At 39.6% G+C, this 27,927-nt stretch overlaps 3 protein-coding genes across 4 annotated transcripts; 1 reads left to right on the top strand and 2 right to left on the bottom strand.

The window, feature by feature from the left end:
* Positions 1 to 1,115: 1,115 nt before the first annotated feature.
* On the bottom strand, positions 1,116 to 1,938 carry LOC137608627 (heat shock protein 30-like). The gene has a single exon (XM_068335129.1). It carries the CDS (start codon positions 1,837 to 1,839, stop codon positions 1,222 to 1,224), a length of 618 nt encoding a protein of 205 aa, XP_068191230.1. The 5' UTR covers positions 1,840 to 1,938; the 3' UTR covers positions 1,116 to 1,221.
* An 803-nt stretch (positions 1,939 to 2,741) lies between these two features.
* Positions 2,742 to 9,237, top strand: stbd1 (starch binding domain 1). Its single transcript, XM_068334924.1, has 3 exons — positions 2,742 to 3,081; positions 3,988 to 4,418; positions 5,430 to 9,237. Exons 1-3 carry the CDS (start codon positions 2,844 to 2,846, stop codon positions 7,836 to 7,838), a joined length of 3,078 nt encoding a protein of 1,025 aa, XP_068191025.1. The 5' UTR covers positions 2,742 to 2,843; the 3' UTR covers positions 7,839 to 9,237.
* Positions 9,238 to 13,975: 4,738 nt separating this feature from the next.
* Positions 13,976 to 26,881, bottom strand: atp8b5b (ATPase phospholipid transporting 8B5b). 2 transcript variants are annotated; one of them, XM_068333970.1, is made up of 28 exons: positions 26,640 to 26,881; positions 25,382 to 25,491; positions 25,165 to 25,223; positions 24,857 to 24,970; positions 24,650 to 24,748; positions 24,455 to 24,516; positions 24,269 to 24,341; positions 24,020 to 24,090; positions 23,853 to 23,935; positions 22,989 to 23,147; positions 22,048 to 22,136; positions 21,320 to 21,513; positions 21,001 to 21,209; positions 20,875 to 20,918; positions 20,612 to 20,777; positions 20,257 to 20,445; positions 19,719 to 19,834; positions 19,470 to 19,634; positions 19,049 to 19,160; positions 18,865 to 18,970; positions 17,409 to 17,559; positions 17,019 to 17,202; positions 16,696 to 16,919; positions 16,516 to 16,599; positions 16,208 to 16,453; positions 15,886 to 16,024; positions 15,581 to 15,711; positions 13,976 to 15,337 (listed from the first exon to the last, which is right to left on the bottom strand). In XM_068333970.1, the coding sequence occupies exons 2-28, from the start codon at positions 25,434 to 25,436 to the stop codon at positions 15,071 to 15,073; spliced, it is 3,591 nt and encodes a 1,196-aa protein (XP_068190071.1). In that variant the 5' UTR covers positions 25,437 to 25,491; positions 26,640 to 26,881; the 3' UTR covers positions 13,976 to 15,070. The 2 variants fall into 2 exon arrangements, with proteins under 2 accessions (XP_068190071.1, XP_068190070.1); XM_068333969.1 differs by having other exon boundaries at positions 25,382 to 25,470.
* Positions 26,882 to 27,927: the final 1,046 nt, after the last annotated feature.

Here is a 27,927-nt window from a genome sequence, read left to right as displayed (position 1 = left end):
GATGTAAACAACTCAAGCATGGAAAAAGGATAAACAATGGGTGGGAAAGGTCATCATTACTGTTTTACTTCACAAAGTCTGTCCCTAACATTGTTTTTTTCAGTGAATGATGAGGAGTGATTGAGTTCCCTGGAGAGATTAACTGTATTTCAATGCTCTGTTCACCCAAACCATCATTGTCTCTCTCTTATTGGCTTTTCTGATTCATTTCAGGGTGTCAAAAGAGGCGGACGTATCACTCTGACATATTCAAACTACATTTAATACTAAACTACATGATTGATTTTTGTCATAACAAATGTATTGTAAATGAGTTGTAAATGCATTGTAAACAGTTCTTCACATATAAAGTTATGTGTTTGGAGTAAGCTGATATGATAACAGTTGATAGTTTGGGACATTTCTCGTCAAATCAGATGAAAGCTAAAATTCTACAGATGCTAAAAATCACGAATAGAGGGGCTCGGTTATTCATTGACCCTTGATGCTTGATCATTTATTTTAGGATCTTTTCACATCTGTTATATACACAGAATGTGTCAATGCAGTCTACTGGCATCAATATGACATCTAATGGATGTGAAATGAGTAAAAAAACCTCTAAGTCTTATGATCATTATGCCAATTAAGGTCAGATATTTAAAATGATGTTAACTAAGGATCCTGTATACAATTACAATTTTCCGCACTATAAAGCTCACCTACAAGCCTTTAATTTTCTCAAAAACCGACAGTGCGCCTTATAATCCAGTGTGCCTTATATGTGAAAACGGATTAGGATATGCCATTCATTGAAGGTGCGCCTTACAGTCAGATGTGCCTTATAGTCCAGTGTGCCTTATGGTACGGAAAACACTGTACGTATTTATTACAGCTATTATTAACATACATATATTAGGATGATTATTCAACAGTTAAATATGATCCATGGATCTAGCCACATTTAAATGGTTTAAGGTGTGTACTGGCTTCTGTTGTATGACCATTGTTACCATACAAATATCATCATCAATATTCAATCAATTATTAAATAGACAAACCTTTGGGAGTTTTGGCCACCTGTTTAAAATGATTACAATAATACAATAATACAAGAGGTAGATTAATATTCAAAACGTTTATTAATTCATCTGTTAATATATCACTACATACAGTATACGATGAATATTTAACACTTATATACAGTCCATGGTTCCAGTCATATGTAGATGAGTCCATGCTTTAAGGTGTGTTCTGGCTGCTGTTGTGTGTCTCTGTGCTGCTGCCCTCTCTCTCTGAACACACACTCTTCTGTGTGTTCTCCTCTGAGCTCCTCTTGATTGCCAGCTCTCTCTCAGCCTCATCCACTTGTGGAGCCTCAGCCGCCTGGATGTGGAGCTTCCCATCTGGATCCAGGAAGCAAGTGACGGCTCCATGGTTGGTTCCCTCAGGCAGATCAAACTCCCGTCTGAACTCCTGGAGTCTGTAGGAGTAGGAGCCTTTCTCCTCCTCCCCCTGCTTCTTCTCTGTCCTCCCACGGACTCTCAGCTTCCTGCCCACCTGCCTGACAGACAGCTCCTCTGGAGAGAAGCCTCGAGTGTCCAGGGTCAGCCCAAAGTGTGGCCCCTCTTTCTCCAGCTGCTGGGAGACTGGTTGCACCTCCATACTGGTTTGGAAAGGCTCCATCTCCTCCAGGATGCTGCGTTGAAGTTTTTCCATCAGCTCCAGACTGCTGCAGAGCTGCTGTAGGTTTCTGTGCTGGCAGAGCAGAGGTCCAACCTCTGGTCTCAGCCTGTGAACAGGCCAGTAGAAGCTTGTGACTGGAATGAGGGATGACTGGAATCCATGAGAGCACAGCATCGTCACTGTGGTTAGTGCTGAGTCCTCTTGCTGTCAGACGAACACTGTTGAGATGTTGTCTTCTGTGTTGTTTGTGTTGCTTTCTGTCTGAGCAGTGGGACTGACCCAGCTTTTATATTCTGATAGGAGGAGCTGCAGAATCTCCAGGAAGATTCCAGTCGTTCCCACAGCTCTCCACTGGGTGGAGCTAGAGTCCTGATGTCTCCAGAATATTCCTGTTTGATCAGGCAGATTCCGACCTATTCTTGTTTTGATGCAAAAACTAGAAAGAAGGCTCTGATGTCAGTCAAATACAAAAAATAGTATTTGTAGAGCTGCTTGGAGTACCATCTGTTTGTACATAATCTGTGATTCCAAACTAAATTGTTGGAAACCTTTCTATCATTACTCTTTCTCTCCACTAGATGGCGGTGTGACTCAGGAAATTATCCTTCAAAGCACGTCTCTGCTGAACGTGCTCCTGAGATGCTGACTGAAACGTAATAATTGCATTGTTGCACGATAATAAACCTTTTTTTTCTCTCATTTTACAAAATAGTATAATAATTATCATGACTTTTGTTTTTCCTAATGTGAACACATGGCTGTGTGTTGAGTAACTTGTGTGAAGAGCAACATTACTGCCCACATAACATAACATAATCCAAACTCTTAGTTTAAGACCGGCACTGCATTGTACAGTTTATAGCAGTGAATTGTCCGTGTTTGAGTTTTATTCAAGGACAGCTCTATCAGAGGTGGACAACGGTCATGTGTGGGAGAGCAAAACGAGACGCGTTCCCTTTTTTTTTCTATGAATGAACGCTGAGTCCTCGTGATCGAAGCAGCCAATGAGCAGCTCGCACCTGCACCGCTCTGCGACTCTGCAGCAACAAGAGGTCACTACACGTGAAAACGTGGGAGAAAAAAACGGAATCCACAGTCCGCAGCAACAGCGACTTCAGTCGGATCGTTCAGGCCCCTGACGCGCAAACAGAGACGTGAGATCCCAACATCCAACCGCGATGTCGCTGAAAAACACCGTGGCCGCGGAGAGACGCATGGATTTGGCGTCGCTCTTCTGCATGATCGGTCGCCACGGACCCGCCGTGGTTGTGGTCGTCATAGCGATGGTGTCCATGCTGGTGGTTTTCATCATCTACCGGACTGTGAGGGGGAAGCGGAGGAAGGCCGCGGCCGCCGACGGTGACGGGAGAACCGGAGCGAATTCGGAGGAATCCCACGGCTCCGTGGAGTCAACAGGTCAGAGGAGGGGCTGGAGATCACTGCTTTATTCTAATGATTCGGTGTTGAGAATATCATGAACAGTTTTGTGAGGAATACCGTTGATCCACACCAGGACCATGGATTTGAAAGTAGTAGTAGAATCAAATACTGCAGATAAAGTCACTAATATCTAGTAGATAATGATAAACTCACGAATTTATGTGACATTTGTTTGTAATTCTAATTTCATATTTTTGTAACTGATTGAACACAATTTCACAGGTTAGATGTTCTGTCGTTTCATTTACAGAAAGTATATTCAAGTAACACTGAAACTGTTACTGAAACTTATTAAAGACGTATTGAAAACTTAACTTTATATAGGACTTTTTTTCCCCTTCAAAATAAGCATTTACAAAGAGCTACACAAAAAAATAGAGGAAACCCAGAATATATAACGAACAAGTAAATCCGCAAGAACAAACAATTGGGAGATTCAACTAATAATAAAATGGCCCAATCACATCCGGTATATTACATTGGATATTTTAGCCAAGTCAGATAAGGTTTTCGGTAAATGATTCGGTCATTAAACAAATAATAGCTGCTGTCGTTTGTATTGATTTCTTATTCTGTAATTAGATCTGTCTTTGATCTACACAAAGGTGAAAATCAGGCAAAGCACAAATTAAAAAGATAATCTGATCTTCTTTGTATGCCTGTCTTGTGACAAGTGTATTCTTGTCTCATCAAATATGACTTTACAACTGTAATTAATTTAGCTGTGCCCCCATCTCTTTTCATCTGACATAATTGTTGTACATAGAAGGAGAAGAAAGTGGTGAAAATAAATTAAATACAGTCTAACAAACATTGTATTTGAAAGTTTTTAAGTTTTCTTACTGTTCGAAATGTTTTTTGCTTATTTATCTTGTGAAACAGCTCATGTAGGTGAGGAAGGTAAATCCGATGTGAAGGATATCGATGAAGAGGTGATCCAGACTGATTTCAAAATTAGACACCGCCCAGCTGCTGCTGTTGCTGCTAAGAAGAAGAAGAGGAAACATCCACCTTATCAAAATCGAAAGGGTGTTATCCATGCACCAGAAAACAAGCACACCCCTTCAGATGACACAGGGGAAAAGAAAGTTGAGTTGGAAAAAGGAACTAAGACGAATGAAGAAGAGGCAAAACAGGGCCTGCCAGATGAAACCTCCGCGGTGGTTGGAGATGTTGTGGAGGATGCAGTTGCTCAGGGTGTAGCAGATGGTATTTTAAAGGATGTTATGGAGGAGCTCCATGATGATGGTGATGATGGCAGCATGAGGGAACGTGAGCGGTTTAATGATAAGAGTCGTGAGGACGGTGAGAAGGTAAGTTGGCAACACATTTGTGTAAGGTTCCATTGAAACTACAGAGAAACACATTTAATCCATCACAGCTAAACATTTAGATCAGATTCCACCAGTTCATAAAATATTTTCTTCTGATTGATCTGGATCTGTGACATTTAAATCCTTGTGGTGCTATTTTGTTTATCTGCCATGTTCTCAAAAGATTGCATAAGGCTTGTATCCAGGATCAAATGACAAGACAGGATTCTCATGTTCTCGGGACCTTTCACAGCTGACTCAAAAGAAAGAGCTGCCTAGGCCAGCAGAAGAGTAAGGTTCTGTGGCTGTCACAAGGCTTATAAAGACGTTATTGGAGGATAGTTCAGTACCATTAATGAATTAATCAAACATGATTACATGTGTAAACATTAATAAATTCCTTTGATAATATTTATATTGCCGATTTAGAAGAAAAAAATCCTGGAATAGTGAAGTAGTAAACACAAAACACCATCAAAGAGCTGTTGAGGAAGGAGCATTTCAAGTTTGGGACCTAAAAAAGTGGAACAAGCACCTGTTCTTTGCAAACTCATGGTCAAAGAAGACAAGGTCAAAGCGCCCAGTGGAGAAATAATTCTCATGTAGACACAGTGTGTTGGTTTTGCAAAATAGCAAGTTAATTTTTAGACTTTATAGGCACTAGTATATGTGTTGTGTTTTCTTTTAAACCACTGACAGATACAGATTGGAATTTCAACTCTATATTGAGCAGACACATTTTCAGAGTGGTTCGTGTGGTCCTATCTAATGCATGGCGAGGCAACAGATACATACATTTCCAAATTTGTCTGAACTAGTTCTTCAATGATTTGGAGCACTGACCCTGGGTACAATTTTCACTCTCTCTCTCTTAACATATCCAGTTCCCTTTGACCTCATTCTGTCCGTGTTTTCAGACAAGTGGACTTGTAAAAGATCAGCCAAGCAACTGTATCTTTTATTATATCCTGTGTATTCATTTATTCTACAGTATTTATTTTCTGTGTATAGGTGCTAAAAGCAGAATGCCAGGATGATGAAGATGTGATCACAGATAAGGATGTGCGTTCCCTCAAAAATCACACTGAGAGGAGCAGTGAGCTCTATTCAGACGAGGCTGTCGTTCATGTCGTAGACGTACCTTCCTCTCCCAGCTGTTACGGTCAGTCTGAGAAGGAGAATCCAAACATTAATAATTGCAATAGTTATTCCAGTGTTAATGAATTCTCTCCAGAGGAGGGAAACATAACCGACATTGAGATTGTAGAAGAGGAGGAGTGCATGTTGATGTTTTCCCCTACATGTGAACAAAACCCCCAACTGTCATCTACAGACCAGGACCAGGGTGATAGTGTGACAAACAAGGCAATGCTATCATCTGATAGCTTTTTTTATGAAAGTGATAGTCAAGACATTGAAGTGATTGAAGAAATTGTAGACGAAAACCACATGAACGCGATCACAGCTGGAGAGTTTGTCGTTCCGTCAACACAGTTTGATGACAGAGAGGAAGAGATCGGACAAAAGGAGGGGAAGCGTGCTGAATGTGGTCAAGAGGATGGTGTTCTTTGTGATGGTGCTGACGTTGTGAAAGAGACAATGCCGACAAGTGACAATGCTGCTGTCAGCGTTCAAGAAGGTTGTAGTTCCAATGAGCCATTGCCTTGTTTGAGTTTTCCTGTAAAGGCTGATGTTCGTGACAGTGGTGTGTCAGGTGTCAACTCCGATGCAAATACTGAAATTTCAGGCATAGCAGATTCCTCTGCTTTGTCTGTGTGTTGTGAGCCACAGACAGAAGATAAAACAGCTGCATCTCTGGATGAAGACGCTCAGTCTGCTATTCTTGCCAAACAAATACCATCACATGAGACAAAACTGCCTGAAAACATCAATGATGGAAACACCATGGAGTTAACTGAAGAATGTAATGATCACGTTCACAAATCTGATATCCAATCTGGCTGCGAAGACCAAGAAAGTTTTCAAATGAGCGACAGTGGAAATAAAGTGGATGTTTCTTCTCATTCTGATACAGTTCAAAGTCTAACTGCTTCCATAGTGGTTGAAGAAATTCGTCATCCTCATGATAGAATTACTTCTCCTTTAACGGGTGAAGAATTAGCCCATCCTGACATGTCCTCTTTGTCCCAAGACCGACTGAGTAACCTCACAGAAAATAAGGAAGAATTGTCTGACATTATCTTGAGAGCTACACCGATCATGTCTGAAGACATTAGCCCTCCTATGTGTCCAATATCCTTGCAGTCTTTTGAGCAAAGTGAGCTGAAGCAGAAAGACGTATCATTTCCTGTTGGTGATGAAGAAAGTGGGATCTCAAGCTTGGCTGATACCCCTGATTTACACAATGCTGGTAAAGAGTTTGGCATAACTACTAGTAACACAGCTATTCCAGTGATCGATACTGATCTACAGTGTGAAGGACAAGCAGAGGCTCAAAACAACTTCTTTGCAGATGATGTAGTGTCGTCTGTCATGAATGAAGATTCAGCAAGTGTGGTATTCAGTCCTTTTCCATCACATCACTTCCAGACATCTTACAGTGAGCACACTGATTGGAGCAAGTTTGAATCCTTTGCAATCAATGAAGATATGTTTGGTCATGAGATTGACAATGTTTACCACAGGGTGATGGATCAGTTTACAGCACAGATCTCAGCTAGCGTTACTCCATTCTCTGATGACATGAAAATACAGGGAGACATGAAGGCTGTTTTTGAGGTTTTAGAAATGAAGGAGAAGGAAAAGGCTGGAGGTAGTGTCGCAAAGGAAATGACAACAACAGAGGAGGAAGACAAGGACTTTGAAAAGAGTGAAATCAGCATCATGGAGGCAACAATGGATTACAATGAATGGATCACAGAGAGTAATCATCAAGTTCCTCCCTGGTTGAGTCTGGCTGCCCCTTCTTTTGGCCAAGACCACACCAAACCCAACCAGCTTCCCAGTGAGGTGTGCCAGTTAGTCTCTGCTGTAACGGACAGCAAGCGTAAAGAAACAACAGAAATCTCACTTTCTGCTGAAGTCAAACAAACCAGTGCTCACTCTCCTTTTGATGACAATACAGAGTGCAACAAAAAAGTAGTGACAGTCCAGCCCTTGCCCCAAAATGTCAATGTGACCTTCCGTGTCCATTATTTAACCAAATCACCATACCAGACGGTGGCTGTCACAGGGAACCAGCCAGAATTGGGGAACTGGAAAGAATTCACCCCACTGGAGAGGACTAAGGATGGATATTGGGTGGCAGCGGTCATCCTGCCTGTGGAGAGCCATGTGGAGTGGAAGTTTGTGTTGCTGGACAAAGGTGGGGTGTGTCGCTGGGAGGAATGTGGCAACCGCCTCCTCGATACAGGTGTCGGAGAAGACTTGCTCGTGCACAAGTCATGGGGACTCTTGTAAGAGGTTTGAGAGTGGTTTAGAACTGGAAACTGGACCAGTCAAGGCCTATTTGTACAGTCCATCACCACACCCACATAATAGTAGTTTCTTAAAACATCTTTCTATAATATATCAAATAATCATAAATACATCCAAATAAAATATGATAAAAACCACAAAAAAGACATCTAGAGATATAGCCATTATTTTAGATGCTGTTTAATAACACATAACCTCTGGTGCTGAAGAGATTGTCTAGTGTCGCATCATTTACTATTTTGATCTGGTATGATTTCTTTTAACTTCTCAATTTCACTTTTTCAGCCTGAAGGTTCATGTAGATTTATGCTTTTCAATTTATTTTTTAATTTATTTTTTTTTTCATTTGTGATTGTAAATCAATTTCAATCTTTTATCTTTCTAAGACTTGGTCAATTGAAACTGGCACTGTTACCTTTTCACAAGTTGAAAATTTCTTTTAAATATTATCGTAAATATAGGAACTGATGATAAAATAAACAGACCGGGCTCGGTTAACAAATTGTTAAAACATTTTTCCAGACCTGCATGTCAAAATGTGGTTTCAACCATATTCATTTTGAAAGAGCATCTTGAAACAACTCTTTTCCTCCTCTCAGTTGAACTATGTTTGAGGCCTGGGTGTGTTTTGACCTGGAAAAATTTACAACACCTTTGTCACTGAGATAAAACACTAATCTAGTGGTTGTTTCAGTACCAATGATAATGTTTATCATTCAAGGAATTGATTGCTATCAAAAGGCAAGAACATTACGTTAAGTATTTTTATTTCTTGTAACATCATCTCTGATTATGCAAAGTAGTTTCTTTAAATATGAGTGTTTTAAAACAGGTTAATAATTTGCATAAATGGAGACTTTAATTGCTGTACCCTGTCACTATGCTGCTTGAATATTCCCAATAATATGAGAATGAATGCACAAAATTCACTTTTACTCCAGCAATAATCAAAGCAATATTTGTTGTGTATATGATTCGTGTTATATCAGGTATTCTGATGTGTTCACCAATAAACTGTGATCTAGTTGTAACCTTGATGCTGCTTTTACCTTGTGGGACACTGCATGAAAGATTGTCCCATTGTTTATTCTATAAACGTGCCTTTTAAACTTGATTTTTTTTTTCTATAGTGTCTTATAATGCATTAAAATGGTGTTAGCGCTTATATTTTATTTCAATACAACTTGAACGTAATCACCAAAATTAGCTGTACTGTAGTTAGTTTCCACCAAGTGTAAGATCTTTATCAGTGTAAATCATAGCATCTGTACCTGAGCTCATATCGGAGCATCTTATTATTATCCAATACTGTCATAAAAATGTTACTGTTGAATGTCATTAAGATGGAATTGTTTACCAAATAAACACATTTTTTGTCATACTTCAGATATTTGTTTCTTTATTACTTTAATACATTGGATTATTTTCCTATGGTGGAGCTTGTTGACTGGATTGTCAGCTTTAAAGTACAATTACTTTGTCTCTAAAACTAAAAAAAAAATATTTTCAAGAAGGGAAGTTAAGATTGTTTTGTGAAAATAGACATTTTCAGATGCTCTGGAAATCAACATAGTCCACCTACCCATTCAATTAAACATAAACATACGAGCTTGTAAATATGATGTGCAGTTACTGTTAAAATTTCTGCCAATCCCTAATAGCTGCTGCAACAAATACGAACAGTTTGTTCTTGCAGGGTCTTCTGAGTTCCCTTTGATCTGAGGCCTAAACTGTCTTTATATAAAAGTCTAGGATATAAACCAGAAGCCAGGGCTGTGACCTCGTTCTTCAGCCAGCTGGCTCAGAGGTAGTGAGTGCAGATAAAGCAGCATTAGTATGTTTTTGTGCCAGATTATCAGCTCCCCACAGCTCAACGCTGAAGGTGACTGCATCTGAAGAGTGGCTCCTCTTCATTTTCCAGGCTAAGCACTCTATGAATGGTGAATAGTGCACAGTCATGAGTGTGCATGCATAAAGGCAATGTTTTGCCAGTATTGTAAATGATTAATTTTCTCTGCAGGGTACTGGAAGTATTTCTTGAGGTTATTTCAGGGGATAAAACAAGTGCAAAAGCAGTAATATAATGAAGCAAAGGACAGGCATAATGGACAAAAACTATTTCTTCAATAAGTTTAATGTTTTGTAATCATTCATAAAGGCAAGCAAAACACTCAATTAAGTTGAATGATGCAAATAGAGTTGTCAATAAATAAAAAAAAAAAAAAACCCTTATTGAATAACACATCGGCCCAGTAAGAATCAGAAGAACTGACATGCTCCTCATGTCAACCTGCTACTGAGGGCCATCTTCATCTAAATATGACATGTGAAAGGTGATCCCGTTTCACATGTCACAGTTGTTCCACATTTGGAAGAGTGCTCCGTTTGACCAACCCTCAGCTATCAAACCCCAAAACTTTGTACTTTCAACTCAAGACTTACGTGATTCACTTTAAACTGGGTCAACAAAATTCTGCCCTGCTCTAAGCCACGTGATCTCTGGTTCAACACAAGAGTTCAGGTAACTTTTGACCGTTTGTCTTCATTCAAGAGCCAAAAATAGAGCCAAGGATGACAACACTATAGGAGCACTGCTTACGCCGAAGCTCTCACAAGTCCTGTCGTCTGATGGAAATTGATGACTTCATATATTTGCTTATTACACAACAAATAAAATTTGCAACCTATAATAGCATCCCCAGACAAAGGTTCTGATGAAACCAATGAAGAGTAAGCACATGCTATGAGATGACATGCTGAGTCGTGTGCTGATTCTGTGGGCTATTAATGCTGCACACTTTTTAACAAATGCTGGTGTTGTTGCTTGGAGTGTGTTCACCTCCAAAGGTTGAAGGTAATCCTTTATTTAGAAGCAGGACTCCATGTGCACCATGCTTCACTTACAGATAACTCTTTGTATGTCTCTTTTTCCTAGACACAACCAACCACATACACACACACATATACACACATGCAGAAAGTCAGGGTTGGGCTATTTTTTTTTTAACTCTGAAGGCAAAAGGCTAAATGTTGAGTCATCTGACAAACAGACACACCCTTCTGTCTAACAACCTACGCTGTTTATGAAGTTTGTTCTAATTTATATCTTTGATATTTATAAAAATATATTTAATAACCTTGAAAGTCTGTGGCTTCATTAAATTTGTTCCTGTTTTTGATTTTTAGGTTGTTGTTGTTGTTGTTTTTTGAAGGGGGGGGGGGGGGTTGGGCATGGTTGACAGCAGTAACAGAAAGTTTTTCTTCAAGGCCTGCCATATTCCTGCATATACAGTAGTGAGTCATAGTCAATAGCTCAGATCTACTTGTCACACTTTCTCTTAAATGCTTGATGTCTTTACATGCCTTTTCTGTTGACCAGTCGTCCATCAAACAGATACAAACAGATACATGTCTATGGTGCCTTGAATAGCCACTAGGCAGCTGTGGTCGTAATGTAATTCAAGTCATTGACATTAAAGCAGCCATAATATTTCTATCACATGTATCAAATGATGATCTGACAGCATGAAAGCGGTCACTCATGGAGATGTACCTGCAGAGGAACATCAGTTGAGTCCGAACATGCCCTTTTTTTATTTAGGTTCCTTAGACATTTTAGCTCAATGAATGTGCTGGGCCATTTTTTTTTCTTCTTTTGATTCAGTATCACTGCTGTATTTTTTTTTTTTGGGCTCAACTATTGGTAAATCAAATGTTCGACAAACCAACCAACCCTATATCTGTGCAGATGCACACAGTAACATAAAAGAGATTCAGAAAAACAACTTAGGAACGGTTATCTATGTCCATCAGGAGATTGTGGAGACAACAGAACACTACATGATATTTTCTAGGGTTGAGCCGGGTACTCGTTTCAGAGGAGTATCTGGTATGGATAACGCATTTTTGACGAGTACGAGCACGATGCGTGTAAAAACTCGTCAATACTCGTGCTCATTCATTCATTTGCCTGCCCGCTTCATCCGCTTGTGCGGGTCATGGGGAGCTGGGGCCTATCCAAGCTGGCGTAGCTGAAGGAAAATCCTCAGATGACTGTCTTCACGCTCTGTGATTGGCCAATCACGCACAGCGCCCACCCCTCCCTACAGACACACATCACCGCAGTCAGAGTGTCGCTGTCCCACTCTCGCACACACACAGACATTGACTGATCTCTCTGTGTGTGGCTTCACCGTAGCTCATGCTGTTCTTAGGTTTTCTTCAGCCTGCCTCTATTTCGGTCTATTTAAGGTTACTAGGTGAACTTGTTTCTTGTTTTGTTGCACGTTTGAAGTGCATTTTACCAGACAGGAGTGCAGGCAGAGACATGAGTAAACTACTCATGTCTCTGCCTGCACTCCAGTTGTTGTTGTTTTTTTTTACCTGCTTGCACTTAGTTTGACACATTCAAATTAATAATTTCTATACCTTATAGATATATTAACTGCTACATAGCACACGCACACACAAACACACACATTCTGTCTCTGTCTATCTCTCTCTCTTTCCCTCTATCTCTCCCTCTCACACAGGCATTTAGTCACACACACACACACACACATGCACAGACACACACACAAACACACGCACACACACCTTAATCAACATTGTTTAACTTTGTGTGAAAAAAAATGGCAAGAACAATAGGTGGTAAAAATAAATAAAATAACTAAAAAAAACCCAGTTTGATCATTAAAATTAAAAACAAATTAAAAAGAAAAAAATAGAAAGTTGGGTTGTGTATGAAAATTCTTGTTCATGCATAATTTGTAGTTCATAATTTCCTATTTCCTACTGGCCCAATAAGTAATTTCTGCTGCCCTCTAGTGGTCAGAGCAAGCAGCACATAATTCCAATTAAACAAGTACAGTACTAAAGGAGAAAGTTCTGTATTTCTTAAAACTGGCGTATATATTCGTAAACATGTTTAATATTATTTTAAAATCAAATTAAAAATAAAATCTTTCAACATTAATTACAAAACATGACAATAATGAAAACATTTGATAGGATACTTGAATAACCTTGACAGTGGCCCCCTATCACTGTCAAGCACCGGATCAAAGATTAAAAAAATCTTTAATCCAGATTTTTTTCTCTGGATTGAAGAGCTTCATACACAGATTGACTCAATCACTCTATCCGTATAAAACATGAATTGTGCAAACTGGGGTTAAAGCTTTTCACACAGTTTTATATTTTCATAAATATCCTAAGGTTGCTCTCCTGCAATGCATGCTGATCCTCAGAGCAAGTTGGACTGCTAAGTGTGAAATTTTCATAAAGTGGAATGTGCTGTCTTCTCTTTCATGAACTTTCAGCTTGAACTTTGACCCAGGGAGATTTTATGCCATCAGAGTGAGTTCATATGTTTCTGTGTGTGTCCATTTATTGTTGCAACAGTTTATGTGCATTGGAATCAAACAGATCTTTATGTCCTGGCATAATAAAAATCACTGTCAAGTTTAACTAGCTTCTCTCTTTTTTCACTGCACTATCACTGCCTTCAGTTCTCAATGATGTAATATTGAATATTCATAAAATTTAGTCAATCAGAATTATAATGTAATGTTAAAATTGTAAGTGTTAAAACTGCGTGATTGCTGTCTGGGTGTGTCACACAGGCAGGCTAATTATAAGGCATACCAGTCTCCATTCCTGCTCTCTACAGCCAGATCACTGAGTGACCTTCACTGGAGACGGACGGATTTGCTGACTGTGCATGGTTATGGCTATGTGTATGTGTGCGTGTGTGTTGGGGGTGGGGGGGAGTGTCAGAGCGTCAGAGGAGGGTTTAACTGAAGGGGAAGGAGTTTCTATCATGCTGACTTATAGCCTGCATAGTGGTTCCTAATGCCAAGATGATGTGCGTATCTGTGGCTACAAACGTCTTTCTCTATTAGGTGTTTTTGCATTTTAGGAGGGTGTGGTCAGTGCATCTTTTTAGTAGCATTGAATTCTCTAGTTAAAGTCCAACATGTTGAATTATTGCTATATTTTTCCATTCATCCTTATTCACTCACATTGTTACCAGTTTACCTGAGATGAGCTACAAGTTATTTGCTTTATTCAGTTGAGATGATTTCTCAAACTGCAGAAATCATTAAGTCAAACTTATATCGACCAACAAAAATCTCATCAGATGTGTTTGAATAGCCTGATGTATTAAAAAAAAAAAAGACATGATAGGAAAATGTGTTATTTTGCTGAAAACAGTTACAAAGACAACACTGATCCATCTCTGTATTTTGAAAATACCATGACTCTGTGATGCTGGGTACATCAATTCCTAAATGAAAAACCAAATGATTATTGTTACAGAATAGGAAAACAATGCAAAACATTCACATAAATAATTATGTAAACAACAGCGTACAAAGCTTTAAATCATTATTTTTGTAAAGACACTAAGCACTGACAGTTCACCTGAAGAAAATAAAACAGAAATAAAAACACAAAATTCACATTGTTGGCAGTTCATCCAAACCAGCTATTGGCAACGTTTACACTTTTTATCAACAAATACAGTATTAAACCTGCATGGCATGAAGTAGATCTATTTGATTTATGTTTTTGCACAGTTCAGCTTATTAAATATGAAATGCATGCAATGCATTTTTTAAAATCTCTTTCAACCTTGGATTAAAAGGACTGTGCTTCACTGTGTGCCAGTTTAACACCAGTAAAGATTGATGGAAAAACATTCTGATGTCAAAAATAAAAACATGATGCATGCTGCAAAATACTGTAAGATGAATCTCTCTGTTTGATTGACTCTCATGTTGTGGTAATTAAAGTTTGCATGACTGAAGATTCAACATGTTCCAAATTGCAGCGTTCCTATGATGACACTTTACAAACTTTAAGGCTGAATAAATTGTCCGCACAACTGAGGATGTTTCAAAATCGATTACCCAGTTTGGAGTGTAGCTGTGAAGAGAATAATATGCATCTCTATCCAAAAGTCTTTGATGGGACACAGAAAAAACATCAGCAGTAATACAGAATGCAGAATATGAGTCATACTTAATAAAGCTAAAAGGTACCAGAGTCGGAATTTCAGGTTCTACATTATCACAGACATATCAATATTCAACCATTAGAAAAACAAAAGAAGTTCATGTTCTTAGCCTGTGCAGCTTCATATGACTTTGTGGCAGTCTCAAAAAACATAAACCAAACCTTTCGATCACCACACTCCCTACTAGTACGCCTCATACTTGGGGTCCCTGTGGCCCCTCGGGCTCCTCTGCGATGGAGCGGTAGTACTGAGGCTCATTCTGAGCCAAAGGAGACTCTGAATGCGTAAACAAGCTCGGTCGACTCCGGGTCCTCAGCAGGAACTTCCGAGATGTGACCAGAGCCCCGTAGCCCTGCGCGTGTGAGAAGGCGTAACCAGAGCGACGGGTGCTGATACGTCTAGTTGGTGGGCGCCGAGGTGCAGGAGCTGGCAGCGCCTCCTTCCGGAACTTATATCTCACCTGATTGGTGGAGACAGGGAATATTAGTCATCACATCTCTTCAAGATAATGAAGGTACATTCAAATCACTATAATGTCTTTAGGTTTTGGGATGTATGCTTGTGGGAGCACCATAGAACATTTGATATTTAGAAAAGTTATTTCGAATGATGTGTTGCCAGATAACATTTGTAACAAGTTTGTTTTTCAGATTCGAGTGCCTAAAGACACGGAGGGCTTTACCCTCGTTGTGTGTTCTCTCACCTTGTCATTGATGGTGGGACGAAGTTGAATGAGGATGAAGCGGAAAGCCACCACAGGCAGGACGCAGAGGAGAGAGGTGAGGAAGATGGTCAGCCACACGTTGGGCTGGTTCAACGAGTTTCTTGCTGTACCTGGAGTTTCAAAAGCAGCGGATGAAATCACACACTGTAGAGAAGGCTGTGCGTAGAATGCTCCTTCAGTGCTTCTTTCTTTAGTCAACAGTTAAAATTAGACAGAAACAACAGCAGACATTCATCCAATGTGACCACAGATACCCGTGCCAAAAATGAGCTGAATCTACTGACCAATGAAGGGAAAAGCGGAGGTGAAGATGAGAAACATGCCATTGCTGTACATCGTGAATGTGATGGCAAAGTAAGCGGCCAAGCTGCCCCATACAAAGAACTGGTTCACAGCTGTCCAGTAATGGGTGTCCAAGCACACCTGAAATATGTCATCTTTAGTATTTCTTTCACTCTTCTGCACATATTCATGTATAGTATGTGTTTTAAGGGTAAATGGAATAAGTAATGTATCACAGTCCATGTTTTTTATTGTGAAAGAATTGTTGGCGTTGAAGTAGACATTTATAGATATACTGTAATAGGAAAGTACTTTACTCCTTACTTGTGCGTTTACCACCAAAAGCAAGCAGGTCTGTGCCAACAAAGCAAAGGACTGGTAGTCGGCGATGTCTTTGCCATCATCTCTGACCGTGTCGTACATGGCCGCCCAGGGGATGAAGAAGAGGATGAGGGAGCTGTACCAGCTGTGAAGCATGCTGCGCAAGAAGGCTTTCTTACTGAAGTACATGTTCAGCTGGCCTGGAGTGTAAAGCTGAGGATACTGAAAGCTCCAGCGGTCATTCACATCCTAAAGAAAAAAGGTGAATTTTAGTTTCTGAGTTAAATTGAGGACTCCTTTTCTTAAGTTACCTGGTCAAAAAGGCTCATTCCAAGGACAGGAAGAGCAGTATAGATCAGGTTGTACAATGTGATGAACCACTCATCGTACACCGTCTGTGAACAAGTCCAACAAATCAACATTAACATACAATTTTTCACATTTTGCAATGCATTTAACTTTCTCGCATGATTCCGTCACGTATCCCTCACCTGTGCAGAGAAGCCGCAGAAGAAAGCGTACCAAAATTGCACAAATGTGAAGGTGAAGTTCTTGTAAAAAAAATAACGAAGGAACTTGCACATGCGCAGGTAGCACCAGCGACCGTGGACCAGCAGGAGGCGCTGAAGGTAACGGAATTGCGCGAAGGAAAAATCGCTGGAGAGAACCGCCTGCATGCCCTCTTGGCCACTGATGCCGACACCGATGTGAGCAGCTGTAAGACAAACAGGACAAAGAGAAGCAGAATTCATACTTTGAGAAACTGTTGTCTAGATGTTCGTTTCTAATTTAAATTTCTGGTCCTTGAGCTTACCCTTGATCATGCTGACATCATTGGCCCCATCCCCGATGGCCAAAGTAACAGCCTGCTTGTACTTCTTGACCAGCTGAACCACCTGGGCCTTCTGCAGAGGGGTGACCCTACAGCAAATTACTGTCTGACACATGCACGCCATCCTCAGGAACTCCAGCTTTAAATTTTTCTCCAGAGCAAAGGCCTGAAGATGGAAGGAGAGAAGCAGGAATGCATCAAGTCACCTTAATTCAACCCCTCAGCAGTTTTAAGTGAACACAAAAATGTATTCTGTTTACTGTTCAGTGTTTAGTGTTCCTACTCAGAATGTGCAGAGACAATAAGCAAGAGATTACTTGCTTATTCAGCTGCTGCTGGAACCAGCAATACACTTGAGAAAAGGGTTCGTACCAGACTGTGCCCATTTATTATTAGTCCATATTCTCCATCCACTTCATCATCCTGTACAGTTTTAGTGTTCTTGAGCCAAAACAGACCAGCACGAGACTTTTTCACAGACACCTCTTCTGAAGCTTCTGGACACATTTTTCTTCGGGCATTCCTGGAAATGATGTAAAAAGTTGAGAATCAGTTTAAATGACACAACAAAAACAATGAGTTTCGAATAGAAACAAAAAAAAGTCAATGTAATCTCATTACCCACATGAAAGTACCTACATGAAAAGTTTAATATAACACTGCAATAGTTTCTGAAGTGATGTAATGATTTTCAGTAATGGAGAAAATACAGGTGAACTGATTTGTACTGAAACCTGCCTCCAAAAGTGGTCATTCGGTCACAACTGATAAACCGTAACAGGTTTAGATGCATGAAGGGTTCTGCTGTAATATAACCTGTGAAGTTTGGCCTACATAGCTGACCACCTGCTGTACTAAACAGCACAGAATATGCCCCAAATAGATTTTTTTTGGTTTTTTAAAATGCATTTACTAGCAACAACTTGTTGCAAATCATCCCACGAATCACTGTTGAAAAAAAACAAAAAAACTTTGATGTTTTAAAAATAAAACTGCTTGAGGGATACAGTATGCTTCATTCTACGTTTATTTCTATGTGTTTTTCTCAAAACGTGCCCTAAAGGAAGGGGTGTCAAACTCATTTTCACTGAGGGTTACATCAACATAATGGCTGTTCTCAAAGGGCCTGATTTAACTAATAAATGTAAATAAATGTAATGTAAAATAGATGTAAGTAGTCCTTAATGTTAAATAACTCTGAATTTATAACTTATTTAAGTTTCAAACACTACAGTTGCACAAAAAAAACAAAACACATTTGCTTGTTGCTTTGTGATAACAGGAATCCTTTGAATTTGTCAGGTTATTAAAGCTACACAACTCAATCAGTCAATAATCAAACTATCCAAGAAAATAAATAAAAATAACTTCAAACACAAGTTAGGACATTAACTTTATTCAAAATGTGTTTGTTAAAGTTAAAATAGGCTGAATTACTGCATGCAGTTTTTGGTCAAAGCACACTTATGACCTACTCATATTTAGACACTCTAGAGGGCCACGTTTGGCCCCTGGGCCTTGAGTTTGACACATGTGCCCTAAAGGGGATACTATCTTTACCGGGACATGTTAGCTTTAATGCTAGTATTTTATCATTATATCATGTGTGAGGCAACAATGTTTTATATATTTGTATGGGTCATTTTCATTTGAAGAAGGCTCTCAGATACATTTTAGCGTTAGTATTAGTTTACTTTTACATTAACTAGTGGATACACAGTAAGTGGCACCACCAGCAGCAGCAGTATGTTCTGCTCTTAAGTTCCACCAGGAACAAGGAACCAGACGGTAATTACTGTTAAGTTCTGCATGCTTCTGACTGACTCACTGCAGCTCTTCTTTGACTCCTTCTGCCGTATTGGCTGCAATGACGAAAATCTCCTTCATTTCTTCTCTCAGCATGTTGCAGGAGTAGCCAATGTTCTCTGCCGTTTCTGTTTAACAGATTGATATTTACACACATTAATGTTAAAAGTAAGAGCAAATGGGAATGCGCAATACGTGACACTCACCCTGTTTATCTCCAGTCAACACCCAGAGTTTGATGTCTGCTTTGGTCAGTTGTTCTATGGTCTGCGGCACACCATCCTGCAACTTGTCCTCCACCGCTGTTGCTCCCATTAGCTGAAAACCAGAATACAGGGAGGCAATGTGCATCGTTCTGTTTTGAATTTGTGTCTTCAAACACCTTCAATATTGCAGGCTAAATTCTGAAAACCATGTGCCAGAAAATTGTTATGCAGAATTAACATAAAACAATACATCTTCACATATTAAGCAAGAGTACATTTAGCATTTTAAAGCTTTTTGTGACATTAAATTATTGTACAATTCATTTGAACTCACCTCAACTACTATTCATCAATTAATCACCCAAAATGTTGAATCAATCAGTCAACACAAAATATATGTAAGAGAAACAGGTAGACAAACCAGCATGTCTTTCTCTATCTCTTCATAAAGCTCGTCAAGCATCTCCTCTCGTCCATCCATGGCCGTGCTGGCCTCATGGTGGCGCTCTTTCCATCTTTTCATGTAGTTCTCATCCATGTCTTTGTAGGCCAGAACTAATGTGCGGAGGCCTTCACCTGCATACTCCTATTGAGGTTGAAAAAATTCTCAATGTTTAACATTTTAAAATACTAAGCACACACCTCTCAAGAATCCAAGTGCGTCACTCACGTTGAGGTGTCTGGTGGTAACTTCCTTTAGTTTGTTACAGGACGGGTGGAGTCTTTCAAAGATGATAGTGTCTGCTCCTTTACAGTACAGAGTTATTTTCCCTTCTGGGTTGCGCACTGTGAATTGTAATTAAGGACTCCTGAGGTTTGACATATTCATTTGATGTTAGGATCATGTTAATGACAGATTTCATGAATCTAAGGTGTTGTGCAGAGGTTTGTAAAGGCACACCTATTAAAATGTGACCCTCGTCTTTGGCTAAACAGGAGGCAGTAGCGTCAACAACTAAGCAGTGAGGTGCAAAATGAAGATTCTGGCCACCGTTTGTGTTTGTTTATAAGATCCCTTTTCAGCATGTAATGTCTGTTATTATTTTGTTTTGAAATTAACCATGAGGAACGAGGGCGCACTGTATATTACTTTTTCAATCTGATGGACTAATTTCCTTGAAATCATCTATCCAATCATTCCTGACCTCTTCCACAATCCCTCAGCAACATAAAAAAAAACCAAAGATTGTGTCTTTATATTCTCTCACCTATAACTGACATTCTCTTCCGCATGTTGTTGAAATCTAGAACAGCCAAAAGTTCATATATGACTGATTTTCCCATCTCCACAACTGTGATTGTCTCTGGTGTTCGTGAACGGAACATAAACCCAAAGTTTCTGGCTGCGGTCACCAGAGCGCCTTCATCGGGAGACTGGGCTTGGTAGTTGAGCTCCCCTGCAAGGAAAGAGAAAAATATCAAAACCACCATTAAGGAGCAATAAACTGAGACGTTTTCATTACTATTTGAAAACGTGTTTGTTTTAGAATTTGTTCTCATCCTTTTTGTTATAATTTTCACCACCAGAGGAAAGCACGCAGTTTATACAACGGTGATGCACACCTTCCTTCTTTTCCTCGGGCATGACAGTGTGACACAAAGCCAACAGGCGAAAGAAGTCTTGAGCCTCCGGGTTTCCCGCTCTAACTGTTTCCAACAGACTGTAGTCATGAAAGACAAAGTTGGGATCTGCCATTTGGTTCCAGGAGAAGTCCACTCTATCTGTCTTCTGAAGCAACAGAGGAAAGAAAAATAAAAGTGAACAGATGCAAAAAAATAACAATTGAGGAAGCATAAATGATCGTCTATAAATTTTGTCTTCTCACCTCTGTTATTTCCACCCTTTGTCCAGCAAAGTCATAAAGATCCCCTGAAAAACAGAGAACAATTCAAAACCAACCATTGCATCACGTGCAATGTGGTTTTTATGTACAGTAAGTACTGATGCCCACCGTAAACGTTCCCGTTGATGGAGCACTTGTTGAAAGTCATGATGTTCTGCGTCAGGGTGCCTGTCTTATCACTGAAGATGTATTTGATCTGGCCCAGCTCTTCATTGAGCGTGGTGGTCCTCGCTTTAGCAGGAGTGTCATTCTTAGGGTAATACATCTTCCTGTCCCAGTCTATGAAGAAGCTGTTCCCCAAACGGATCATCTCCACACTGACGTTGACAAAAACATAGGGACATGCTTACAACATGGGGAGATGCAAAAACAAAAAAAAAGTTTCTCAAACAACGTTTTGCTTTTATCATTCTGAGTGAGAACACACCTGACATAGAGAGAAATGGGCACCACCGTGTTCAGGACAATGACGTAGGACCAGAAAGTCAGGAAGGATGAGAGACCGATATCAACACCCTCTTCCCGAGGGAGGAAGACCTCGAAGACTGAGCCCTCCTTCACCTCCCAGATTGCATTTCCAATGGTCAGAAATGTGCACATCAAAGCCAGGAAGCCAAAGATCTGATGGAGAAAAGATGCAGCCCATACAAATGTTTTAATCTTAAAGTATTTATCAATCAGTTTAAAAAAAAAAAAGATTTTTTGAGGCAATTTATAAGTGAACTAATAGCATACTAAGAATAAGTTGGAAATAATAAAGTGTTAAGGTGGTTTAAATTCCACCTTTAAACTCAAAAATGTTGAAACATAAATACTTTAAAGTCAAATGTCACAAAAACAAGGAAAATACAGATTCAAATTTTCTTCTGTCATGGGAGCAAGTCATTTAAACTAATTATGTTATGTAGTTTATTTCAATACAGATAAAAATCAGAACTGTATTTCAAAAATGTTGTGAAATCTTTTAAAGATACAACACAATACTGTACATGGTAAATGTCTCGGTCTATGCTGGTTCATTCATAGGGTGTCTATGTCTACAAAAGTACTCAAGTACGAAACTAATTTGATGTGGGGAGAATGTGGATCACGTCAGAAGGGTAAAATGCATCTGTGAGCTGGTGTGTGTTTGTGTGGACATTGATATTAACTTACACACAACACCAGAACATTCATCAGGTGATCAATGCTTGTCCGTTTGAATATTGTCTTTCCACTGTTCTGCATCAGCTTGGTATCAGGGCCTGGAGGGATTCAAACATTTTACAGCACATCAAGTACTTTTTCACAGAAATGAGGCATATCTATTATATTTGTATTACAGTATTATTATTGGAAAGGAAAATGCACAAGCAAGTTAGTGCGAGTCTTTCTGCTCCTCTGTCTGTTGTTAGCATGGTAGGTAGCCTTGTAAGAAAAGGATCATCTCTGATCACATTGGATGATCTCATAAATTTATTTGAGTTTTGTCCGTGCTGCATCAGCGTCATGCTGGCATCGTGCCCGGAGTGTACCCTGCCTCATGCCCCAAATCCACTGGGATGGGCTCCAGCAACCCCACGACCATGACAGCAGAAAGAGTGGGTATTGAAGATGAATGAATAAATGAATGAATGGATGAATGAATGGATGGATGGATGGATGGATGAATGAATGAATGAATGAATGAATGAATGAATGAATGAATGAATGAAGCTGCCTTTTGTGGGAAATGCAATAATCTGTCCTTATTCCAACTTTACTGGGTGAATATATGCATAATTGTTTTAGCCTACCGTCTAAGGCTCTAAAGTGATATCTATATGGTGGTATTGAATGTTTCATATTTAACCTTTATATTGTATGACCAAAAAATTATTTTAGTTTCCCAATAATTATCTTGCACTCATAACAGCCAAATATTAGCGGCTTGGAGTTCTGCTGAGGATGATGTGTCCCTAACTCTAACCCTAACCCTGTGCCACTACTAACAGACACTTTGCTCTACACAGTGTCGTGAGTTTCTGAACAATTTTTATTAAGAGTGGAATTCACGTCTTGAAGCCAGGAGCTCTTCATTCATAACACAACTACCAGGATAGGGTGTTAACGTTTACCTCCAAAGATGACCAGGCCGAAGCACCACTCGGTGTTCCTCAGAGTACATCCTCTGAGCAGCACCTTGTCATTGTCCAAAGAGTATGTCTGTCCCTCTACTGTCAGGGTTCCTTTGAATTTGTCAAGACGATTGTTGGGAGGTTCACAGTGAGCTTCACCTGAGACACAGAGGTTAGCATCAGCAACAGATCCAAAGTTCACATCAAGTGCAGGAAGATATGGAGGATTACAGTCCTCCATATCTGTCTGCACTATTTTTACTGACCTATACAGTACGCTCACTGCTAACTACCAGAAGATATGCAAACACATCTTCTGGTAGTTAGCAGTGAGCATAGTGTAGGTCAGTACAAAAAAAAACAAGCCTGTTTCTATCTCAGTTATGATTGTTCTGTCAAAGTCAGGACGCTGCTAGGGTTAACCGTAGAACGTGCCAGTGAAATCTCCCTCATCAGTTCTAAGAAGCCCGTGCTGCTTACAAGGCAGTGGATTTATGTTGATTGATCAAAGTTGTAAGATAATACTTTACTGTTCTCATCAATAGTGTTACAGCAATGCAGTAATCAATAAAATACAGGCTCTGACGCACCCTTTGCTGAAGAAGACCACAAATTCATGAATTACACAGTACAGTGTGTAATTCATAGCTTGACATTGTAAAACAAGAATCAGGATGGAGACATAGTTTCTTTGTTTTGGTGCTAGCTGGTAGGGCTTACCAGTGGCAGGTCTGGTAAGGCAACAAACCCAAATCTCCAAATCTGTGTTGTTTTCAACCGACTCTTGTATATGTATTTCTTTTTACTAAAGTGGACCTCAGTAAAGAAGTATATTCCAAGTTAAAATTTATTTCGGTTGCTCACCCTTGAAGGCAGCCAGTGCATCAATGTTGTCTCCCATCTCTCCAGTGACAGTCAGGGCCTGTTTCACCTTCAGATTGGTTTCCCTGGGGGACAGCAAGAGGACAATTCCAAGATGGCGTGGATAAAGCAGACGTGAGCCACTCACACCTACATTATTGCACACTCACCCGTCTAATTCAGCTGTTTCTACATAAACTACGTTTAGAGGCTCACTGCTGGACAGCAGCAGAAGGTCTGCCTAAAAAAAAATAAAAATCCAATCATTAAATGCAGGATAGGACAACTTGTGACAATTTTGTCACAGACTCATCCTCATCAATGCCAACTTCTTGACAACATAAATATGTTGTGCCACAGTTCACAGAGTCATCAAAATGAACAACTTCAAACTGTCGTTGCTGAATCTCCACACTTACTGTGACAAACTGGTTGCTTTCCAGTTTGATTATGTCTCCAACCTGAACATTCATCCATTTTTCACTTCTTAGTCTGCCAGGAAATAGAGCCAGAAAACACAGCATGAAATCACAACACAGAACATGACTGGTTCAAATTGTACATTTCTGTTGAAAAATGTGAAAATTGAAGTTGAAATGACTCACTGTCCATCGATGAGGACGTTCACTGTTCGTTTATTCACTTGATTGTCACTTTTGTGTCTATTCTACTCAGAAAACATAGGAAACAGAACATGTTTCTTGTTTATTTGAGCATTTTCTGTCCTAATTTTATGTCCTTTGTCTTTTAGCTATTTATCAAAGTGATGCAAGTCAGTTTTCTCTCAAACTTCAGCTTACTATGTCATCAGAGGCATCCTTGACGGCTGTAATAGACAGCACCAGAACCAGAGGGACAGCCGTGGTGAACCAGGAGAGAGAGGACACTTGTGGGATTATCTATCAACGGAACACACACTAACATTTTTTAAACGCTTCAATACTTTTTTAGCATGTTAGCATGCATCACAAGGGAACAATAACTGGAGAAGGAAAAGAGCTGTCCACCTGAAGGATCATGAGGAATAAGAAGTAGGCATTGGCAAGCCTCTGGAACTGCTCAAAAAGGTTGAGCGGCAGAAAGGTGAAAATGTTGTACTTGGAGGTCTTGATGGCATTATTCTGAAGTGGACAGTGAAAGATGAATATGACAAATATAGTTAACCACAACAGTGATGTGTATTCTAGGACAATGCAAGTTAAATTTAACTCATTTAAATATAAGATCACACCCATCAAACGTCATCCTTATTTTGATTCCTCCATTACCATTGATTCTTTTCTGTAGAAATCACACCTGTTGCTTCTATACTTACAGCATAATTGTTAGACAGGTTGAAAGGTCTGTCATTTGCTCGTACACATCTCTCCTCATCTATGAAAAGATCCGATAACATCAGAAATTGTGATGTTGCAGAAGCACCAGGGGAAAAAGTGTCATATCATCCAACACACAGCATGCAAAGGTGACTGCCGCAAATACGGTAAAATGACCTCTAAAGATGTCAATAATAGTAATGATAAAGATCTGACCTCTCTTTTCCTTTTGTCCACACAATTGTTCGAAATATGATAATATGGACCCCATGTCTAGTTCAGTTCAGTCTCTCCATACTCCCCTCCTAGAGAAAGAGAAAGCATGTCTGTGCAGGGCGATATTTAATAGATAATAAATAACCAATAACTATTCAGACAAAAGGAGCCACAAGTTCATTTATGACAGGTCACATGACAACTGTGGTCCATTGTTATAGATATCCAGTTATTCACTTAGGGAATTCTGAAAAGAGAGAGTTCCAACATACAGTAAACACGTTTTTTAACGTAGTAGTGAATTGTGTTTAGGGTGTGAGAGGTAAATATGGATAGCTGGGGATGATAATTTGAAATATTACTTTCAAGTTCAAGCTAAAAATGAAAGAAATCACCTTGACAATACTTAAAAAATCTGATGGTGATTATTGATGTTTTTCCAATTCAAGAAATGAGCTGTTGTTGTAAGCTTGTGTTTAACTGTCAATAAAATGACATAGGATCCACAGCTCAGACCGACATTATTATAATTTGAAAGCAGAGTTGTAACAGGTCCGACAGCCGGACATGGTTTAAGGTGTATTTCAATGTATTCCAGAAATCATTTGAAAGCAACAAGAGAAAAATGGATCTGTCAGAGCACAAGTCCTTCTTTGAGCAGATGTCTAAAAACATCCTCCAGGTTTTATCTATACTACAGAACTACAAAGACACTCCTTTGTCAACCCTTTGTACCAGGAGTGATTCATAGCAGATAATCCATAAGAGCAATGATTAACACAGCGATACGATAAGGTTTGACTGTAAAATCAGACATGAAAATCTAATTTTTTTGTTTGTTTTTTGGATCCCTTTTGCATTCAGGGACAACAGATAGCTTCCAAAATAGGAAGAATTTGAAATGTCCAGAGTGAACAAAGAACTAGGCTGGTCCCAGAAATCATAACAAGGAAACAATAAACATCAATCTTTGAGATTGATTACAAATCTTTTCTCATCACTACTTTGCTTTAATGATATTGTGACTGTATTATCTTAGATAACATGAACCAAAAGGTTAGTGGAAAAAACTACAGTTTCACATTTTCACGCTTATTGTGAATTTTGCAAATAGTCTGACTTTGGACATTGATTATTCATGAATACCAAACTTTACAAATTTGGAATTCATGAAAGGTTTCAGATGTGAGGCACTTTGTAATCTTATTCCTGAAAGCCTTTCTGTGTTTCTATTTCCAAAAGAAAATAAACCACATACCTCAAATAAAAGTGTGCTGTCCTCTAAGTCCTGCACTCACATGCAAATGCACTGGCCCCCCCAAAAAAGACAGGGGTTATTAAAAACTACTTTCAGTTCTCCTTTTTGCTTCCGTCTAAGATAAGGAGAATCCAGACGTTCGCCTGTGTTTGGTTTGGACGTCCTGGTGCCAACCCTGTTCCAGACAGAAACTGGGGCCTCCAACCGGATGAAGAAAATACAGGATGGACAACAGGTGACGTGTGGCAGTGGAGAGAGAGAGGCGTCAACAGCAAAGGTTTCAGGTTCATGGAAAGAGAGCTGGTATCCCCCAGCGCTCAGCTCAGAGCTTGAGCAAACAGTGAGGCGATCTTTGGACCGGGATGGTGAGACGGGGCAGTAAAACAACAGCACAGGTGAAGGGTTGCAGCCAATCAGAGCCAACGTCGTGGTTGGACCTGGGCGTTCAGGTTTATAATACACATTGTGACAGTTACGCGTGCTCAAATGTATCTTTCTCACATTTCCAACATCAGCTCACGCTGAATGTCCAAGATAAACAGCATTTGAATAAACAGTGCATAACCAAAACAGAGTTACTTTGTGACTGAAATAGGCAGCTAGGTGCTTTCATAAATGAAATCTAATACCTGAGCTCTAACACAAAGGAATAGTGTGTCATCCAGGGGACCTTGACCTGAACCTCTTGCTAAATTAGTTATTGTGTAGATGTGTGTGAGTGATGGTTGTGTGCCTGCAAGCACAAACATGATAACATACACTAGCCTGTGTAAAGGGATGAGGTGCACATTTTCAAAGTGGTCAAACTATGCAACTCTGATCTTTACAGGAAACACTGTGGTTGGTCGTGGGGAACAATTTAAAGTTAATCAATCAGATGAATGCAATAAATAAATTTTATTTCTCAGACATTAAGAGAAGAGTATATTGCATTTCATTATAGAATAGTTGTGATGTAAATTTCCTCCATATGTGACTTAAGAGGACGGGTGGACCCTACCCTGTGGGGGTCTTTCTACTGTACTGATTGAGGCATGTATGGGGCCTTGGGCTGAGACTACTTTCTGATTTAAGTGATGGAACCTGCTAGAACAAAGGCAAACTACAACAGCACATGTAAAATTCAGTGGATTGATGTTATTGAGTGTGAAACTGCTTTAATCTCTATTAAAATTATCATTATTCTTAATGACTTTTGGGACAGTACATTACTTCATTTGTGTCAGTTCTACACTAATTACATTACACAATAAAAATATATATTTAATCAAGGGTGTCTCTGTGTAAT

The sequence above is a fragment of the Antennarius striatus genome, chromosome 15, assembly GCF_040054535.1.
Source record: "Antennarius striatus isolate MH-2024 chromosome 15, ASM4005453v1, whole genome shotgun sequence".
Classification (NCBI taxonomy): Eukaryota; Metazoa; Chordata; class Actinopteri; order Lophiiformes; family Antennariidae; genus Antennarius; species Antennarius striatus.
The sequence above is the reverse complement of the archived record's forward strand: the minus strand, read 5'-3'. Positions and strand labels throughout refer to the sequence as shown.

What these genes read in the sequence shown, in the direction of transcription:
- LOC137608627 (XM_068335129.1), bottom strand. Translation starts at nt 1,839, where the DNA reads ATGCTGTGCTCTCATGGATTCCAGTCATCCCTCATTCCAGTCACAAGC.
- stbd1 (XM_068334924.1), top strand. Translation starts at nt 2,844, where the DNA reads ATGTCGCTGAAAAACACCGTGGCCGCGGAGAGACGCATGGATTTGGCG. An exon ending in CGGCTCCGTGGAGTCAACAG is followed by an intron (nt 3,082 to 3,987) that starts GTCAGAGGAGGG and finishes CTTGTGAAACAG; the next exon opens with CTCATGTAGGTGAGGAAGGT. An exon ending in GTCGTGAGGACGGTGAGAAG is followed by an intron (nt 4,419 to 5,429) that starts GTAAGTTGGCAA and finishes TTCTGTGTATAG; the next exon opens with GTGCTAAAAGCAGAATGCCA.
- atp8b5b (XM_068333970.1), bottom strand. Translation starts at nt 25,436, where the DNA reads ATGGGGTCCATATTATCATATTTCGAACAATTGTGTGGACAAAAGGAA. An exon ending in ACCTGTCTAACAATTATGCT is followed by an intron (nt 24,971 to 25,164) that starts GTAAGTATAGAA and finishes TGTCCACTTCAG; the next exon opens with AATAATGCCATCAAGACCTC. An exon ending in TGCACTGGCTGCCTTCAAGG is followed by an intron (nt 23,148 to 23,852) that starts GTGAGCAACCGA and finishes TCTGTGTCTCAG; the next exon opens with GTGAAGCTCACTGTGAACCT.